The sequence below is a fragment of the Neoarius graeffei genome, chromosome 24 (genome assembly GCF_027579695.1).
Source record: "Neoarius graeffei isolate fNeoGra1 chromosome 24, fNeoGra1.pri, whole genome shotgun sequence".
In the NCBI taxonomy this organism is placed as follows: Eukaryota; Metazoa; Chordata; class Actinopteri; order Siluriformes; family Ariidae; genus Neoarius; species Neoarius graeffei.
The window spans coordinates 6,876,060-6,894,556 of NC_083592.1; the positions used below are offsets into that span (position 1 = coordinate 6,876,060).

The following is an 18,497-nucleotide window of genomic DNA, read 5'->3' on the forward strand; positions in this document are numbered from 1 at the left end:
GTCTCTCGTTTCCGTGGAGATAATTTCATCCAGAATGATTTCAGCCGTGGATTGGGCTAGAGATGTGATTAAATCTCAACCCATGAGTTCCTCTCTTCAGCTGGAATGGATTTGCTCTGGCTGTGGATGCTGATGTACAGGATATCGTGTGTGTGTGTATGTGTGTGTATGTGTGTGTGTGTGTGTGTGTGTGTGTTTGTGTTTCAGTGGACAGTGGTGGCACAGTCGTTCTCGTAAACCAGGATGGTATCCAGAGGCCTCCTTTGCGTTTTCCACAAGGCGGCCATCTCCTGCAGTTCCTGTCGTGCCTGGAGAACGGCCTGCTGCCTCACGGTCAGCTCGACCCGCCGCTCTGGTCCCAGAGAGGGAAGGTCAGCTCCAGGAAACGCCTCACTCCTTTTATTTAGCAAGAAAGCAACAGAAATGAAAAGCATGCATGAGTTCCGATCTCCACAGTGGTGTGTGTGTGTTTGTGTGTGTATATCTGGGAATCCAGCAGAGTGTAACTGTCCGTGTCCTGTGTGTGGGAGGGACGGGGTTACTGTCTCACCTGCCACCTCATGGATTTCATCACATGTAGACTGGAAGTCAGGATAAATAACACCTTTGGGTCGTCATTCTTCAGTGTGTTCGATGCACTTTTAAGAGATGATGGAATTTATTATTTGCTGCCAGAACATCCAGCTGAGATGGGGTGTATGTGTGTGTGTGTGTGTGTGTGTGTGTGTGTGTGTGTGTGTGTTCCTCTAGGGTAAAGTGTTTCCTAAACTGAAGAAGAGAGGAACTCAGGGATCAGTGGACTCCGTCTCAGATAAGGAGGAGGACGAAGCCACCGATTACGTCTTTCGCATCATCTTCCCCAACAGCCACTCTGAGCTCGGTGTGTGTGTGGGGGGGCATGTTTTACAATCCAAACAATCAGTTAATAGATGAAGATGAATCAACACAGTGTGGGAAATGAGGCCGGACTGGCGGACGCTGACCGGTAGTTTTCTAATTTGTCCGTCTGTATTTCAAAAGTATTGGACCGGATGGCCATGAAAACGTTATAAAGCTATGGATCTAACCTACTTCTAATTTTCCTCCAAATGTTACACTGGATGAATACGTTACATCTTAACACGGCCTGTGAAACGGGGGCTCCCGCGGGCCCGACTTTAAAAATTCATAACACTGCCACCAAAGGTCCAAATTTACAGGCCCCTCCCTCTCCGCGAGTGGCACACGAAATAAGACAATAATAATCCACTCAGTCTTCACTGTTTTTATTTCCTGATGCAGTTAAACTCGTGTTTTAGGGTTGACAGGATCTGATTGATCCAGTCAGTTGATTAAGAGTTCAGTTTCCATGAAACTCTCCAGTACAGTATTAAGTGCCAAACTGCCGATCAATGCTTATGTTGTTATTATGTGCATTTTTTTTTTTCATTCATAATAAGAATAACAGTCAGGCATATGCTTTCCAGGATGTAGATTTATATTTTAATAGAGTTTAATAGAATTTTCCTCTATTTTCTAAGTTCTAGTGCAGCAGATTTTAGTCTGAATGCTGAGTGATAGGACCATGTCTAGTTCTGAGTCGTTTTAAAAGTCATTTTGTTGCAAAGTTATTTGGAATCTCAGACTCAAAACTTTAACTCTGATGTAAGAATAGTTGTTGTTAATTACTAAATTTCCTAATAGACTTATTATAAACATAGTAGTCATTGACATCATGTTTGAGTGCTATTATAGAACCTGTATATTGCCCCTTTTCCACCAAAGCAGTTCCAGGGCTGGTTCGGGGCCAGTGCTTAGTTTGGAACCGGGTTTTCTGTTTCCACTGACAAAGAACCGGCTCTGGGGCCAGAAAAAACAGTTCCAGGCTAGCACCAACTCTCTGCTGGGCCAGAGGAAAGAACCGCTTACGTCAGCGGGGGGGTGGAGTTGTTAAGACCAACAAGACCGTGAAAGATCACCACTTTTAAGCGACGAGAAGCAGCAGCTGTACAAACGCAAAGTCATTTATTATTATTATTATTATTATTATTATTATTGTTGTTGTTGCTGCTGCTGCTTCTTCCGTGTTGTTTTTGCTTCGATATTCGCGCCAAGGTTTATGCAAACGTAGCGACGTAACTGACGTATACAGCGACGTAATGACGTGGCTTCCCTTAGCGTCGCGAGCTATGGAAACGCAAACTGGTTCTCAGCTGGCTCGCAAGTTGAACGAGTTGTGAACCAGCACCAGCACTGGCCCCGAACCAGCCCTGGAACTGATTTGGTGGAAAAGGGGTATATGAGGACCAGTAAGCTGTAACCAACTGGAACATCCTTTGCCCCTCATACTTTGCTCTAGACCTGGAACTGACCTGTGTGTGCTACTGTTTTCTCGGGTAGAACTTTAAACATGTTTTTTTTTTTTTTCTTGAATCTTCTGACATTTTCTTGTAAATTAGATTCAGTCTGTAGTGTAATGAGCAACTAATGTTGAGTGTAATTTGGCCTCTGAAGATCACAAAAATGTGCCTGGAAATAGCTGAGAAGCATCTCCAGGCATCTGAAGCCCTTCAGCTTCCGGGGCCCGCCTTAACCTGCGCACACATTGTTCCAGGCCTTTGTCCCGAAATTTGGACGGACAGACAATATTTCAGACTCGTCTGTCCTGTGACAGTCTGCTTACAATCCCTTATTTCCTACACATATGTGAGTAATAAAACTTCACGCTGTTAGAGTAATGGTATAATTATTTTCCGATGATAACACATCCCTGAGTGTTTTATTCCTCTTATACCGCAGCAATCTGACGAGTACAGTTTTCCTTTTATTGTCATGCTTTTTAACCGTTTAATATTGTGGAACATCTATAACAAACAAGACACAGCCATAAAAGTCACTCTGTCACACCACACAGCTGGTCGTGTTAATGAGAAACCGCGATGTGTGAACTCCTCTGTCCTGAACATGTCTTGAATCGTGTGTGTGTGTGTGATTGTGTTTTTGTTGAATTGTGTGTTCCAGCTAGTTCAGAGCTGATGGAGCAGGGAGTAAACATCTGGCAGCCGACACGGAGGAAGTCCTCATGTCCTCAGGCCAGCTCCTCCGATGGGGTGTCGCCAAACGGCTGCAACCACGAGAGGTACGCCTGACGCTGGCATGCAGATCGAGGATGTGTGTGAAACATGACGGAGACCGAGAGTTGACTGCTGTTTGTTCAACTGACGAAACAAATTGAACACTTTTGGTTTTCCATTTATCCCAGACAAGAGAAACCGTAGCTTAGAATTTACAAAGCGGAATTTATTGCTCTATTTTGCCCCCTAGTGTATGGAATCAATTTTGTGCCAAAATGCTGATAAAATACTTTTTGAAATATCAAACAAAAACGACAAATCAAAATACAAAAAAAACAAATGTCAATTTTTTTAGACTGGCAAACAAATTGTGTAATCGTGCAAAATATCAGTCTATTACTCTTCAGAAACCTTTTATTTTTGTTCCGCGTCTTTCTCAGTTTTGTTTGCCGTAATTTATTTTGGTTGCGATTCCAGCTTTCTCGTTTGCGCTCCCTGACATTTTGCTTGCAGTTTTGGCACAAACTTCACGTGTGGGTGGGCTGTCCAGGAATGCATTCCCATTGGGTAACTTGTGTTTGACTGACAGCTACGCTCAGCCATTCCCTACTCGGATTCTGGCGGACTGTTTGACGAGTGATCGATCCATTGACGGTAAACAAGGACCGAGTGGACTTCAGTGGCGACTATGATATTGAATTAATTCAACAAAGTGTAAATTCAATATCATAGTCGCCACTGAAGTCCACTCGATCCTTGTTTACCGTCAATGGATCGGTCACTCGTCAAACAGTCCGCCAGAATCCGAGTAGGGAATGGCTGAGCGTAGCTGTCAGTCAAACACAAGTTAGCCAATGGGAATGCATTCCTGGACAGCCCACCCACACGTGAAGTTTGTGCCAAAACTGCAAGCAAAAAGTCAGGCAGCGCAAACGAGAAAGCTGGAATCGCAACCAAAATAAATTACGTCAAACAAAACTGAGAAAGACGCGGAACAAAAATAAAAGGTTTCTGAAGAGTAATAGACTGATATTTTGCACGATTACACGAATAATTTGTTTGCCAGTCTAAAAAAATTGACTTTTTTTGTTTTTTTGTATTTTGATTTGTCATTTTTGTTTGATATTTCAAAAGTATTGTACTGTATGAACATTTTGGCACAAAATTGATTCCATCCTAGTGGAGCAACAGTACATTTTCAAATATTTCCGTTCCCCGTGACTGTTTTAATTTAGATCACTGATACAGATCCAGGTTTGTCCACAACTGTGGTTTGATGATGTCATCTTTTCTTCAGAGCTCCTCTGAAGCTGCTGTGTGACAACATGAAGTATCAGATCATCTCCAGAGCATTCTATGGCTGTATGTAGGAACCAAGATTCCTGTTTACGTTCACAACACAATGTTCGGTCACAGCTGCATCTGAGTGTGTTTTAAACACTGTATCGTTTTGTTTGTTTAGGGTTGGCATATTGCCGTCACCTGTCCACCGTGCGCACACACCTCTCCGCTCTCGTCAATCATACCATCGTGATGCCTGATGTGCCGTGCGACGCGTACGGAGGTCTCACTACACCGGTGTGGCACAAGTTCCTGCAGGACTGCAACGTATATACAAACACACACTCATGATCACACACACTATACACACGTTTTCAGATATACAGATAAAGCCTAGGTCACAACCGGACGTACGATTTTTTTGGCCGTGCGATTTTTGGCGTTTCCCAAATCGCTGCGTTTTTTTTTGTTCATGGAGAAAGACGCGCGTTGGCCGTAAGTTTGTCTTGCAACCTGAAAAAACGTAAGCGCCCGCAGAGTTTGTTTGACATGACAAAGAACCTCTGCGGCCGGTCTGCGGCTCGAAAATCAGCACGTCACACGCACGCCCTCCGTGCGTTTCACGCGCGCCCTCCGTGCGTTTCTTGCGTTTTTTGCATGTAGACCGGCCGTAGGAGCACATACGACCGGTTGTGACCGAGGTTTAAGGAAATCTAAGGAATAAGACACCGTGTGCTGTGTTATAGTAAAATAATCAGTGAGTGAAGCAGAGTTACTGTCACCACCCTGTGTTTTATTCCCCTTCTATCACAGCTATTCAAATGTTGTATTTATTTAAGAATGATACACTGTACGTTTTATCCACTTAGTGTTGTAGAAGGTCCATGAAGCAACTTAGTTACTGCTCTCGGACATAAACGGCACGTTACTGTTAAAGCGAGACGGCCTTTCGATTTCATCAGATCGGTGAAATTTAGTTCTGTCTGAAATGTGGTCGTTGTGATATGTTTATTTCTGTAATATCTCACAAAATATCAGGCCATTCTGTGGCTGGAAAGTGATTTAATTTGAGGGGATTAAAGCAAATAATGTGCATGAAATCGCTCGCTTCGCGCAGTCAAGCAGACAGAGGAAGTCCGTGTTCGCAAAACCTTTTGGGTTTTACGGCAGCTGGCATCCACAGTGTTGCATTACTGCCGTCTACAGGTTTCCCTTTGAGCGTGCACTGACAGTTCCATCATTCTGTCGCTAAACGAACAGCTGATCACACCGAGGTGCTCGCTGAGCGCCGATATTTATTAGTTTGGTCCTACGTTTCCTTTCCTTCGTATAGAACATAACGTCTTTTCTTCTTGTTACTGTAGTCAGTCTTTCACATTTCATTCGCACACTCGCGTCCTCCGTTTTTCTCTCCTGTTTCAAATTTGTATCCCACAATGCCTTGCGCAAACAGGGAAAGCCCAACACATGATGCGATCCATGGTGTAGTATCCTGTATTGGGTCATGGTGAAGCAGGAAAAAAAATAGCGGAGAATTTATGAGCCACGTGGAAATAAATTCATTAACTGTTCTATTAAAAAAACAATAAAATTGGAAGTCTATGATTCGAATTTAGTAGCTTCCCTTTGTTTTGGTCAGACAAATACTAAGAAATGACATTATTACAGTTACAATAATAAGAATAACATGCGTTGTGTCCTCCAGTATCTGCCCAGTCTTTTTTTGCAAATAATAATGATAATAACAATGAAGTAAAATAAAAAACAAACAAGGAGTTTGTATTCCAGCAACAACATACAAATCAAGCCAGACCTACAACCCAAAACATAAATCCACAAAACAAAAACACAACACCCTAGGAAGTCTACATCGCATACACAACCTGTACGTGAACCATACAAAGCATTATGCAGAAGTAGGTAATATCATTCATTCATGTCCTGCAATTGAGCTAGAAAAGGGCCCCATACTTCGTTGAATATATCTTCCCTCCCTGCCACTCTATAGGTGACCCGCTCATAGCTTGCCATTGAGCTTAGTACCTCAATCCATTCCTTAAAAGTAGACAAATTGGCAGATTTCCAGTGACGTAAGGTTATCCTGCACCCTGTTATAATAGCTAAACGACACCATGATTTTCGGCGTTTTGACATTTGAATATTATCTGGTAGTAGTCCCAAAATACATAAAGAGGGGTTCTTGATCAGTTGCGTACCCAACATCTTATTTAGGAACGAGATTATTGCATTCCACATATCACTGGTTTTGTCACACTCATATAACACATGCACCAGAGTTCCCACCTTTCTATTACATCTCCAACATTGATCACTGTTTCTGAGTTTCAGTCTTACCAGTTTGGAAGGAGTCCAGTAAGAGCTATGTAGCTTCCCGTTTCTAAACAAAAATAATAATTGGGTGTCTGGGAAAATTCTTTTTATGACCTACACTTGAAAAATCTGAAAGGCAGTCTAGCTTTTAAAATCAGTTAATCAACACCTGACCAATCAGAAAGCAGAATTCAGCAGCGCTGTGGTGTCGTTATAACTCCAGCCCTTCAGACTCGGACACATGCTCATTCCCGTGCGCTCACCTACACACTCGCACACTGCTGCTTTTCAACACATGCACATATTGATGAGGCCCGCGCTCACGACATCATGACACTGATCCCAGAACAGCACACACACTGTGCATATTTATCACCTCTGAGCACATCACCGTGATTACTCACACACAATATGTGCAGGATGATTAATGCGGAGCTTCTGGGACTCCGAGTGCTGTCGCTACACACCACATGTCAGTTTTATGAGATTTCCAAACAATGCCAATTTATACGCCTGTTGTTTCCCCACACGAAGGCGCTCTGTGTGTACACACGTACAGCTTGAGGTTCTTAAAGCTTTCTCATGGCGCATGAGCAGATCCAGTAGGCTGATTTTCAGGATAGTGGACACACAGTTGGACCGTGCTCTAGCATGAATCCATTGGCGTAAATCTGGTGTCAGATCAGACTCGGTGCACTATAGACGGATGTTACCATGTGACCTTTTCCTTTCTAATCCAAAGTGTTTCTCGGTAAAGGCGCATGACGAGCAGGAGCTCTGGCGGTTGGTGTATTTCGGAGGAATTGAGCCCTGTCTACGGAAGGAGGTCTGGCCCTTCCTGCTGGGCCACTACCAGTTTGGGATGTCTGAGAACGAGAGGAAGGAGGTCAGTGTGTGGATCTGCGGCTCACGTCCTTGTGCAGGGGCGGGGCTTAGCCGGGTGATTCTCATGAAGCTGCAGTGAACATGTCCAGGATGCATTTTCCAAAATCAATACTTAATTCACATAAACTCTGATATTTTGTGTAAAGAAAATAGGGAGCACTGTATGGACAAATGGTTTTCATCATATAAACTAATTTTTATATCAATTAAACAAAAAATCTATGGAAATTCTCATTACCGTTGTGTCCGCATCCCTTTTTTTAATGTTTACTTTAAATCATATAAAAATTCCTAATTATATAAAAAAATAATAGTGTAAAGTTATTTTAAAACATCTATATTTATGCATAATATTAATATTTTTTTGTGTTGAACAAAAAATGTACTTGATTTTAAACAAAATAACTGTGTCCGCACCAAATGTTTCTCATTACCGTATCATGATTTCACCCCCCTATAAAAAGTACACCGTGCCTTTAAATTGATCAGCTATCCCATGATGCATCACTTCAGATACAAGATTGAAAATGGAGACGAGGTCAGTTGCTCACTCTTCTCTTACTTTGTGATATTTATGTTAATGTTGCTAAATCTGTCCTCAGTTACACTGTCTATTATCGTTACCGTTATGGTTTAATACTCATTACTTTTAAAAATAAAAAAATATATTATTTTATGATGGCGGCACGGTGGTGTAGTGGTTAGCGCTGTCGCCTCACAGCAAGAAGGTCCGGGTTCGAGCCCCGGGGCCGGCGAGGGCCTTTCTGTGTGGAGTTTGCATGTTCTCCCCGTGTCCGCGTGGGTTTCCTCCGGGTGCTCCGGTTTCCCCCACAGTCCAAAGACATGCAGGTTAGGTTAACTGGTGACTCTAAATTGACCGTAGGTGTGAATGTGAGTGTGAATGGTTGTCTGTGTCTATGCGTCAGCCCTGTGATGACCTGGCGACTTGTCCAGGGTGTACCCCGCCTTTCGCCCGTAGTCAGCTGGGATAGGCTCCAGCTTGCCTGCGACCCTGTAGAAGGATAAAGCGGCTAGAGATAATGAGATGAGATTATTTTATGATTATTATCACAATATAAGGCTTTAACATGTGGCAAAGTTATAGGTTGCTAGCATGCTAGCATTTCAGGTTATTTGTGAAATTAGCCAAGAGTATCTCATTACCGTTACTCAATATTCTCATTACCATGCACTGTGAGGGCAATAAATAAATGTCAAAAAAAATAAAGTACTTGTCATGGACTGTGCTGTTCATTTAATGGGATATTTTGTGGAAATATGAAATAAATTGTCAAAAAATGTTTTTAACTCATGATCTAGCTTCATCATTTACTGTAACGGTGATGAGAATTATTCTGGATCATGTCAGCCTCAAATAAGAATAAAATTCCATTAAAATATTTTTCCATTAAAAAAAGATCAACATAGTACAGTTCACACTCTATTTTAGGCTCTCAACTTGAAAAAATACTGAAATTAGGTGAAAAACTTTGTTAATGTGAAGGTCTTCATGAGAATCACCCAGCCAGTAGATCTTGGTTAGCTTGATGAGCTCTCCTGAATAAGGCCGGGCTGTGTGTATGTCATCTCTGCAGGTAGACGAGCAGATACGAGCGTGCTACGAGAAGACGATGAGCGAGTGGTTGGGCTGCGAGGCCATCGTGCGGCAGCGGGAAAAAGAGCAGCACGCCGTGGCCTTGGCCAAGTGCTCGTCTATGGCCAGCATGGACAGCAGCAATCCAGTGGTGGTGCACCGTGACTCGTCCAACAGCAACGAGGTACACACTGTAACACTCAGCAATCTCACCATCATCATGCCAGTGATAGAGATGGACCTCCGTTTATTTCCTGACACCTGGTGGCCACACACTGCGCCACACTCTCTGCACTGTATGGTCAAATTCACCAGTTTTTCTTCATCAGTTCCTCATGATGCCTCGTTATACCTTTTATTCCTCCATCTTTAGTCGTCTCAGAGCTGCAGTTCAGAGAGGCACAGAGCTCTCCTGCAGAGTGACTCCAGCAGCAGCACACAGGTAAATCGCCTCATGTGCATGGCTTCATCACTCATTATTCAGCAACTTCATCCAGCGCTGTTCGTCATTTTGCACGATCAATTAGAAATGCAGCATCAGATTGTGTGAAAAACACTATTTCTACTGTATGTCACACATCCGACAGTTTTAACATGGCCACGAGATACTAAATCAGGTCACTGAAATAGTAATGTGTGCACGAGATGCAGGATTGTTTTATTACACGTTTAATTTGCTATATAGATTACGTTCACTTTTATTTAATGAAAAATATATGCAAATAAATTTCAGGCCTCAAGATGAGCAACGATGTGTCTCTCCTGAAGTCCTCTGTGCAGAAAAAAAAAAACTTTCCATGAAATTTAAATGTATTTCCTCGAGTCCTTTATATAGAGTACATTTAAGTTATTCCACGAAATCGAGTCGTACATGAGCTGATAGCCGACGAGGCGCCTAGCACTGAGTTGTCTATAATCTGTGTACGACGAGATTGAGTGGAATAACTGTTTTATTCTATCCACATCCACTGGATTTTGAGAAACAGAGAATTTTTATTGTTATTTTTTGCAAATTCGATGAATAAAAATTTTATACAAAACGTCTAACAGAATCATTTCCGCTTAGAATGTAAACAAACCAGCGAAATGACAGTCGCAGTTTGTGAAAAATGTGATAATTCTTGAAAAATAAAGATACTTTCATTCCATATTTTGTTGCCTTTTTATGCCTCCGCCACCGTAAGGTGCAGGAGGTATTATGTTTTCGGGTTGTCCGTGCATGCGTGTGTCCGTCCGTCTGTCCCAAAACCTTGTGAACGCGATATCTCAAAGGCTGATGAAAGGAATTTCACCAAACTTTCACCATTTGTGCAATTTGGGACAAACATGAACTGATTAGATTTTGAGATCAAAAGGTCTAAGGTCAAGGTCGCTGTGAGGTTAAATGTCTGTCCGAAAACCTTGTGAACACTATCTCCAAGGCTAATACAAGTAATTTCACCAGGTCAAGATTACTGTGAGGTCAAATGTCCATCCCCAAATCACAACTTAAGTCTACCGGGCAGAGGCATCCCCATCAATGCTGTTGGCATCAAGTTCTATCTAGTTTTTTATTTTTTTATTTTTTTTTGGGGGGGGGGGGGGGGTCTTTTTCTTCTTTAGGGTTTTGTTTTTGTTTTTTTGGTGGTTGGCAAACCAACTTAAAGGTGCATTACCGCCACTGACTGGGCTGGAGTGTGGAACAGGAGATATTGGGGGGGGGGCTATATTCTTTTAGCTATTACTGTTTCTTTTAAATACTTGATAACATTTTTTGGGGTTTTGTTTTCATGTAGAGTTTTTTTATTTCATCCTCGGTTGGTTCAGCGACACACTCCGCCATTTTGTTTTTCTCTACTCACGGTATATGAGCTAATATCCTAGTAGTAGAGTAGCCAATCAGAATGCACGATTGCTCATATCCAGTGAATGTGGATAGAATAATTAGGATTAGTCTCCAGTAACATTGCGTGGTTTTATTTTTTTCAAGTTACAGCACAAAACTTGCATTTCGGATTGATATCTCATGGTTACATCAAACTCTCAGACAACACCGAGGCACAGCTTTTCCTAACTTCTGAGTCTGTAGTTATTTGAGGGCTGAAGACTGATTTCAGTATTTAATCCTCACTACTCAACTCTGAACACAGCTCATTATTCTGTAAAATTTAATGTTGGGCTCAGAGAAATTGCTGGCCGTCCTTGGATTATGCATGAATGTTGCTCGAGTATTCCTTCTAAACAGGTCTCCCCCGTCCCCACACTGCCCCTGCTAGTTCTTCAATCCCCAAAGCCCCTTCCCCTGGAGTAGCTGGCTTCCCTTTGGCTTCTTCCTCCAGGTGTTCGAGTCCGTGGATGAGGTCGAACAGATTGATGCCGAACCCAAAGGTGACGAAGTCAAATTCCTCCCCAAAGTCTCCAACAGCTCAGACTCGGGTCACACCTCTTCCAGAAACTTCTCCATCACCTCAGGACTGTCGGACTCCCTCAGCACAGAAGACAGCGGCGCACAGGAGATGAGCACCAAAACATCCACCCAGGGTAGCATCATGGAGAAGAAAGATGAAACCAAAAAAGCCAAAGGTTCCGATGTGGAAGTGCTTGTTCCGAGAAGCTCAAATGCAGAGAAGATGGGGGAAACTGTCGTAGGGCATGCAGGAGATGAGAACGAAAAGGCAGAAATGGAAGACGTGGATACTGTGGAACAAAAGGTGTGTGAGAAGAAAAATGAGGTGAAGGGAGTAGAGCACTCAGAAGCTGGAGAAGGTATTGAAGGTATCATGATAAAGGACATGGAAGTAGAGAACAAAAGAAGAAAGCCAGAGGAGGAGATGTCTGGAATACTGGGTTCTGTTTCAAAAAGGGAAGAGTGTGTTGTAGGAGAGAAAAGGGAAATCTGTGAGGCTGGATCCAGTCCAGGAGGGTTAAAGACAACAGAGAGCGAGACATTAAATTCTCCTCCCATAAAGAACGATGAAGCCGAGCCAACTGAGAATCAAACTGATTCAAGACCAACAGCGAGTGAAGCTCAGGGAGCAAGAAAAGAGTCAACAGCTGAGGCTCAGCGTCCAAGTCAGGTGAAGGAGAAAGGTCAGGTGGAGACAGTTAGGAAGAAGGTCACAATGCTGAGTGCTCCTGTGGTAAAAGAGATCGTGGTGCCTGTTGTGTTTGAAGCCTTCAGCATGCGTGAAATGAGCAAAGAGACGCCCGTCACCGACTCAGACGAGTCACCCTCAGCCATCGAGATGGAGGAGATCCCTATGGCCCGGCTGGTGGGCATAGAGGAAGGCAGCGAGGCGCTCCTGCCTGAAATGAAGACTCTTTACTCTCAGTTTGATTCACGTGCTGTGGCTAATGAGAAGAACATCACCACTTCACCAGTTCCCTCCACAGGAGCAGCTTACACGGTACACACCTTATTCGTTGGTGTAGATATGTGACATTTCAAATATGTTTCATCAGAATTATATCGGTATGAATCTAAACTAAAAAAATCTGTTTAATGCAGATTACGTCGTAATACGTTACTTTATACTGAAGCTGATGAATTATTGTTTCTATAGTAACCGCGTATGCACAGGGACTTGTATGGCGAATGCTTCACATAAACTACGACTAATAACAAACAGATAAAAGTATTTTATATAATAGAGAAAAGTGTTTACAGTCCAGCCGTTCAGATGTAACAGGTTCTTTGTTACATGTGGCTGCCTGGTGTTTGCAGCAGGAGCTCTTGGACTTGTACACTCTGAACCTGCATCGGATTGACAAGGACGTACAAAGGTGCGACAGGAACTACTGGTACTTCACCCCGGCTAACCTGGAGAAACTGCGCAACATCATGTGCAGGTAGGGTGCCAAGACTTATACCATGGTAAAACTCAAGATCGTTAGCAGAGTCAGCGTTCCAGATCCTCACACCGCCACCCTTCACAATCAAAAATCAAAGTCCTTCCCATTTCAGGGCCTGGTCTTCCCAGGCAGCTTCCTGTCCCAGTACTAACCAGGCCCTGAAGGCGCATCAGGTGGCGCCAATCTCAGCTTCTGTAGCCCTCAGCCTCTCACCTACTATACAGCTAGGGTTACGGGGGGGGTTTCTCTGATAACCACAAGAGTTTGACTCCCCACTCGCATCTGTATTGCAGCGTGCCTTGCCAGACGGTGGTAGGTACCATTTTTATGGACACAGTGGTTAGCATTGTTGCCTCACAGCAAAAAAGTTCTGGATTCAAGCCCAGCGGCTGACTGGGACCTTTTTGTTTGGAGTTTACATGTTCTCCTCATGCCTGTGTGGGTTTCCTCCAGGTGCTCCAGTTTTCCCCACAATCCAAAGACATGCAGATTTGGATGATTCTTCTAAAGTCCTTCCTGCACCATATGGCGCATTAGGCGGCGCTGATCTCCGTTTCTGTAGCCCTCGGCCTCTCACCTATTACATAGCTAGGGTTACAGTGGGGGGCTGGTCCTCTGGTTTGGTTGATTGACTACTCTAAATTGCCAATGTGTGTGTCCACCACCAGCTGGGGGTTTGGGTCCCTCTGGTGTGCTATAATCACCCAAGAGAATTCATAGAAGCTAGTTGATGGCTTCCTGGATCACTGACCCTCAACTATGAGGATGGCGACAGACAGACAAACAGACCTGTTTTTATGATGGTCTTTGGTACGACCCGACCATGAGGAGAACTCACGATCTCCCGGTCAAGAGGTGGACACTAACCACTAGGCCAGTTCACTGTACCCTTCACAATCATCCAGTTGTAATTATTCATACAATAATCAGTGGTCTAACTTAATCAAACCCGAGTTCAGTCGTGGTATTAGTTCTGCTGATTTATTTAAATCCTTAATGGCGACATTCCATCCACAGTTACATCTGGCAGCATCTAGAGATCGGCTACGTTCAGGGGATGTGTGACCTGCTGGCTCCTCTGCTGGTCATTCTCGATGACGGTGAGTGTGTATGTGTTTTTATTTTGTTGTTGTTGTTGTTGGAGAATCATGTTTTGTTTTCCATTTACCACTTTATTGTTCTTCATTCAGAGGCTCTGGCTTTTAGCTGTTTCACCGAACTGATGAAGAGAATGAATCAGAACTTTCCTCATGGTGGTGCGATGGACACTCACTTCGCCAACATGAGATCCCTCATCCAGGTGAAGCTGTGACCCCAAAACAACCTTGAGCCTTCAGTTTGTGTGATCTCACTGTACATTTTCTGTGTCAATCTCTCCATCCGTGCAGATCCTGGACTCTGAGCTCTTTGAGCTGATGCACCAGAACGGTGACTACACCCACTTCTACTTCTGCTACCGCTGGTTCCTCCTGGACTTTAAACGAGGTAACGGAAAATCTCCACGAGAACACGACTGCGTTTCCAAGCAGTGTCAAATATTTCAGAGGAACATTGAGAACCGGCAGCTAATTAGCTTTTTTTTTTACGTCAGTAAGATGTGAGAGTTTAGCAGCAGTGGCCTCGCTGTCTATTGAGCAGTTAATTCTTCTGTGAAACATGAGTCATCCTTTTCCGTTGGGAGTTTAACAAGGAGCTCGGTTGAAGCTTGTTAAAGCAAGTAATTAAAGGCTTTCGAAAATGACACTGATTTTCATAGTGAAACTTTTACAAAGACTGTAAACAGAAAAACGATGAAACAGTGGTTTAAAAGTGGCTACACCTGAAAATTGGTGTCAAAATAATCAACCAGCTCCCCCTAGTGGCGATCATTTCACGTTCCAGAAAACTCCATTGGTCGCTGAAATCAAGGCAAACAAATGGTACATGATCTGCATTGTACTTGTGATGTGGAGAATCTTTGGTATGTTTTTTTTTTTTTTTTTTTTTTTTTCTGTCCTCAGAGCTGGTGTATGATGACGTGTTTGCAGTGTGGGAGAGCATTTGGGCAGCTAAGCATGTCTCCTCGAGCCAGTTTGTCCTCTTTATTGCGCTTGCCCTTGTCGAGATCTACAGAGACATCATCCTGGAGAACAACATGGACTTCACTGACATCATCAAATTTTTCAATGGTAACACAGCAAAGCTCGAACCGTGACTCTGAAATCCCATGGAACGTTCTGAACAACACAATGGCGCTCTTTTAAGATCCTTTAATTTGTGATTTTGTTTTTTAGAAATGGCTGAACATCATAACGTGAAGCAAATCCTGGAGCTGGCTCGAGAGCTTGTTTGCAAGGTGCAGATGCTCATCGAAAACAAGTAACCCAGAGCGGACGCCCTTCTGTGCCAAGACATCCCATTAGTGTTTGCTGCATTAAACCCGACAAGATACGGCCAAGATGACCTTCCTGGTCCAAGTCATTTAGCTCTCAAATAACTGTCATGACATTTATAAGTAGAGGCTGCTAGTACATTCGTCCATCATTAGCAAACGCTTTATCCTGGTCCAGGTCAGAAGATGTGGAGTCTGTCCCAGGAACACTAGGGGAGTCACCCAGGATGGTACACCAGTTCATCACAGGGCACCATACACACACATTCACGCCTAGGGGGCAATTTAGCGTAGTCTGTGCACACACGGAGGAAACCAGAGAACCCAAAGCCATGTGGCCACTGGGAGAACATGAGAAACTCCACACACACAGAGCTCAGGATCAAACCAAGGACCCTGAAGCTGTGAAGCAGCACCACTGGTGTCTTTTACATTCCGAAGTATAACTCGAGTGGAAGTGAGAGGTCATGGGTAGCACCAGCTAGTAAAATACTGACACTTCCAGACCTCGGTTATACTTCACCTATCACACATTCCAAGGCAGTCAAGCTTTCAGCCTCTTCGGCTCAGTTTGCTTCCTTCCACAGCTGCACGTCTGTTGCTAACTTTCACATCTGTGTATCTTCAGTAACATGGTATTATGTTAATGTTGGTGTAGGTTGGTGCGTCGTCGAGGTTTGGTCTGATTTTCAGTTTTTGGATGAGTAGAAGCTGAGCAGCTCTGACTTTAACGCTCTCTCAACATTGTGTTCGAGAAACGTCTTTTCATTCAGATCTCCTTCGAGCCACCAGATCAGTACTTTTCATTCAGTAGTGATGATCAGTGTTGCGTCTTATTCCATGCAGGTCTGTGTGTATTGTTGTGAAGCATCTTTCCAGATCTTTCCACACTCATGGTATCGAACACACTGCAGCAGGTATTTCATCTGTTTGATAATGTTCAGTGTCACCGCAAGGCATAAGTTGTCTACAGCACCTTGCAAAAGTATTCACCCCCTTGAACTTTTCTGCATTTGTAATGTTATAACTAGGAACTGAAATGGACTTGTAATTGCAAATGTATCCGCCCCTGTTGTGAAATGCGAAACCCGTAAATTAGTTCCGGTGCCACTTTTTTATTTGAAAAGTCGACTTGTGTGCCAGTGAAGTGAAAGTATCATGTGATCTTAAATATAAATACACCTGCTCCTGGAGGAACCCAGAGTTTGTTGGAGAACATCTCATCTCGTTATCTGTAGCCACTTTATCCTGTTCTACAGGGTCGCAGGCAAGCTGGAGCCTATCCCAGCTGACTACGGGCGAAAGGCAGGATACACCCTGGACAAGTCGCCAGGTCATCACAGGGCTGACACATAGACACAGACAACCATTCACACACTCATTCACACCTACGGTCAATTTAGAGTCACCAGTTAACCTAACCTGCATGTCTTTGGACTGTGGGGGAAACCGGAGGAAACCCATGGGGACACGGGGAGAACATGCAAACTCCACACAGAAAGGCCCTCGCCAGCCACGGGGCTCGAACCCGGACTTTCTTGCTGTGAGGCGACAGCGCTAACCACTACACCACCGTGCCGCCCCTGTTGGAGAACATATCTAAAGAAAAAGCATCATAAAATATCCAAACATGTCTGAGACTAAGGTCATAAAAATATCCCAAATTTTGTACATCCTGTGAAGAGACATTAAATCTATTCTTAACTGCAATGCATCATAGATGCAACTATTAAAGAGGGGATTCATCAGGTAAGCAGCCAAGTAAATCTGAACATGATGCTACCACAATCGTGCTTCATTGTTCTTCACTGTTCTCGTATATTTATGATCACTGGTACCAGTTTTTCAGACTGTATTGATTTTATTTCCCCTCAATTTTGTTATTTTGTGTTGGTCCATGATCTATAATCCACATTAAATCCATTTCAGTTTCATGCTGTAACACTACAGAGTGTGCGTGAATCCTTATCCAAGGCCCTGTATGAGGACTTTCATGGTTTTCACTTTAGTGTTACTGTAACCAAAAAGCTTATTTGTGCATAAGGAAAAAAAAAATCTATATTCTTTATTTATTATATAAGAGATATTAATATATATGATGAACAATGATATTAGAGATTGTAGGGTTTTTCTGAATGGAGATATACTAAAGCAGAGAAACTATATTGAACAGTCCTGGTATTTATTTTTGCATTCTGAAGTAACTTAGCGTTTACTGTGTGGCCTTAACTGTTTCTGCTCGTCTCCGTGCTCCACTGGTGCTGTTTGAGTCCAAGTTTAGGACAACAGTCGCACTTCTGCCCTCTGCCTTTTATCACTTCAGGACCTGGATTATAAGGAAATGCCTGTCAGGGTCATATTTGGGGAAAATCCGTATCCATTATGCCAGGAGGGGCATCTAGCTAGATAGTTGACTCGTGACAAACTACCAAAGTACTTTTTAGTGATATTATTGCTCACTGTGCAGCAAATGTTACCTAACTGAAATGTTTTAGTCATTTTCACCAGAAAATGTTGAGCAGGGAATGTGCAGTGTAGCTGTTTTGTGGCCAGGTCTATGGAACTGAATGAAATCCAAACTCAAATCTGATGTATTATTTTTCACGAGTGGACTTTGCCCAATGTATTTCATCAGCGCTTATTTTATGCGGTGTATTCACCTGAAGATTCTGCTTCTCTATGAACCTGGCACTTTCTCATTGTTGCTTTGAATATTGATGTAAAGTGTGTGAAACTAGCTGCTTGATGATAGCAAAAAAAAAAAAAGTATTATTTGTATGTGCTGCTTTGAGTTGTTTATTTATTTATATCTCAATGCATTCATTTTGTCTTGGCTTTTGTATGTAAAACTTGTTCAGCTGTGGTTTGTGATTAAATGATAGTATGTGCTTCTAAATAATGAAGTGTTGTTGTTGTTATTATTATTATTATTATTATTATAATAATAAATATGACCAGAAGGATCACATGCATACTTGTGGGATTTTGGGGTTACTCTACTTTCTACATTCATCACTAAGAAAAGTTATTTTCTGATTTCACATCACCGTTACAGGTGTGAAGGAGTTTGTTTTAAAGTGTGGCAGATCATCATCAGTGATGTGCTGCTCTGATTCCGTACATATTATGTAGCTGTGCAGTTTAATAAAAC

The 18,497-nt window shown here is 43.0% G+C and overlaps 1 protein-coding gene across 4 annotated transcripts in view; it reads left to right on the top strand.

The window, feature by feature from the left end:
- Window positions 1–18,197, top strand: part of sgsm1a (small G protein signaling modulator 1a) — a 49,433-nt gene extending 31,236 nt beyond the window's left edge. For 2 of the 4 annotated variants that reach the window (XM_060907891.1, XM_060907890.1), the window contains 15 exons: window positions 208–371; window positions 751–880; window positions 3,001–3,118; window positions 4,351–4,415; window positions 4,516–4,661; window positions 7,408–7,551; window positions 9,146–9,328; window positions 9,518–9,586; window positions 11,463–12,530; window positions 12,848–12,972; window positions 13,993–14,075; window positions 14,166–14,275; window positions 14,364–14,460; window positions 14,976–15,143; window positions 15,249–18,196. In XM_060907891.1, the coding sequence (XP_060763874.1) occupies window positions 208–371; window positions 751–880; window positions 3,001–3,118; window positions 4,351–4,415; window positions 4,516–4,661; window positions 7,408–7,551; window positions 9,146–9,328; window positions 9,518–9,586; window positions 11,463–12,530; window positions 12,848–12,972; window positions 13,993–14,075; window positions 14,166–14,275; window positions 14,364–14,460; window positions 14,976–15,143; window positions 15,249–15,337 (2,759 nt within the window). In that variant the 3' untranslated portion in view covers window positions 15,338–18,196. Of the gene's footprint in view, window positions 1–207; window positions 372–750; window positions 881–3,000; window positions 3,119–4,350; window positions 4,416–4,515; window positions 4,662–7,407; window positions 7,552–9,145; window positions 9,329–9,517; window positions 9,587–11,462; window positions 12,531–12,847; window positions 12,973–13,992; window positions 14,076–14,165; window positions 14,276–14,363; window positions 14,461–14,975; window positions 15,144–15,248 lie in introns of all 4 variants that reach the window. The other 2 variants (XM_060907892.1, XM_060907893.1) reach the window with 2 other exon arrangements.
- Window positions 18,198–18,497: the final 300 nt, after the last annotated feature.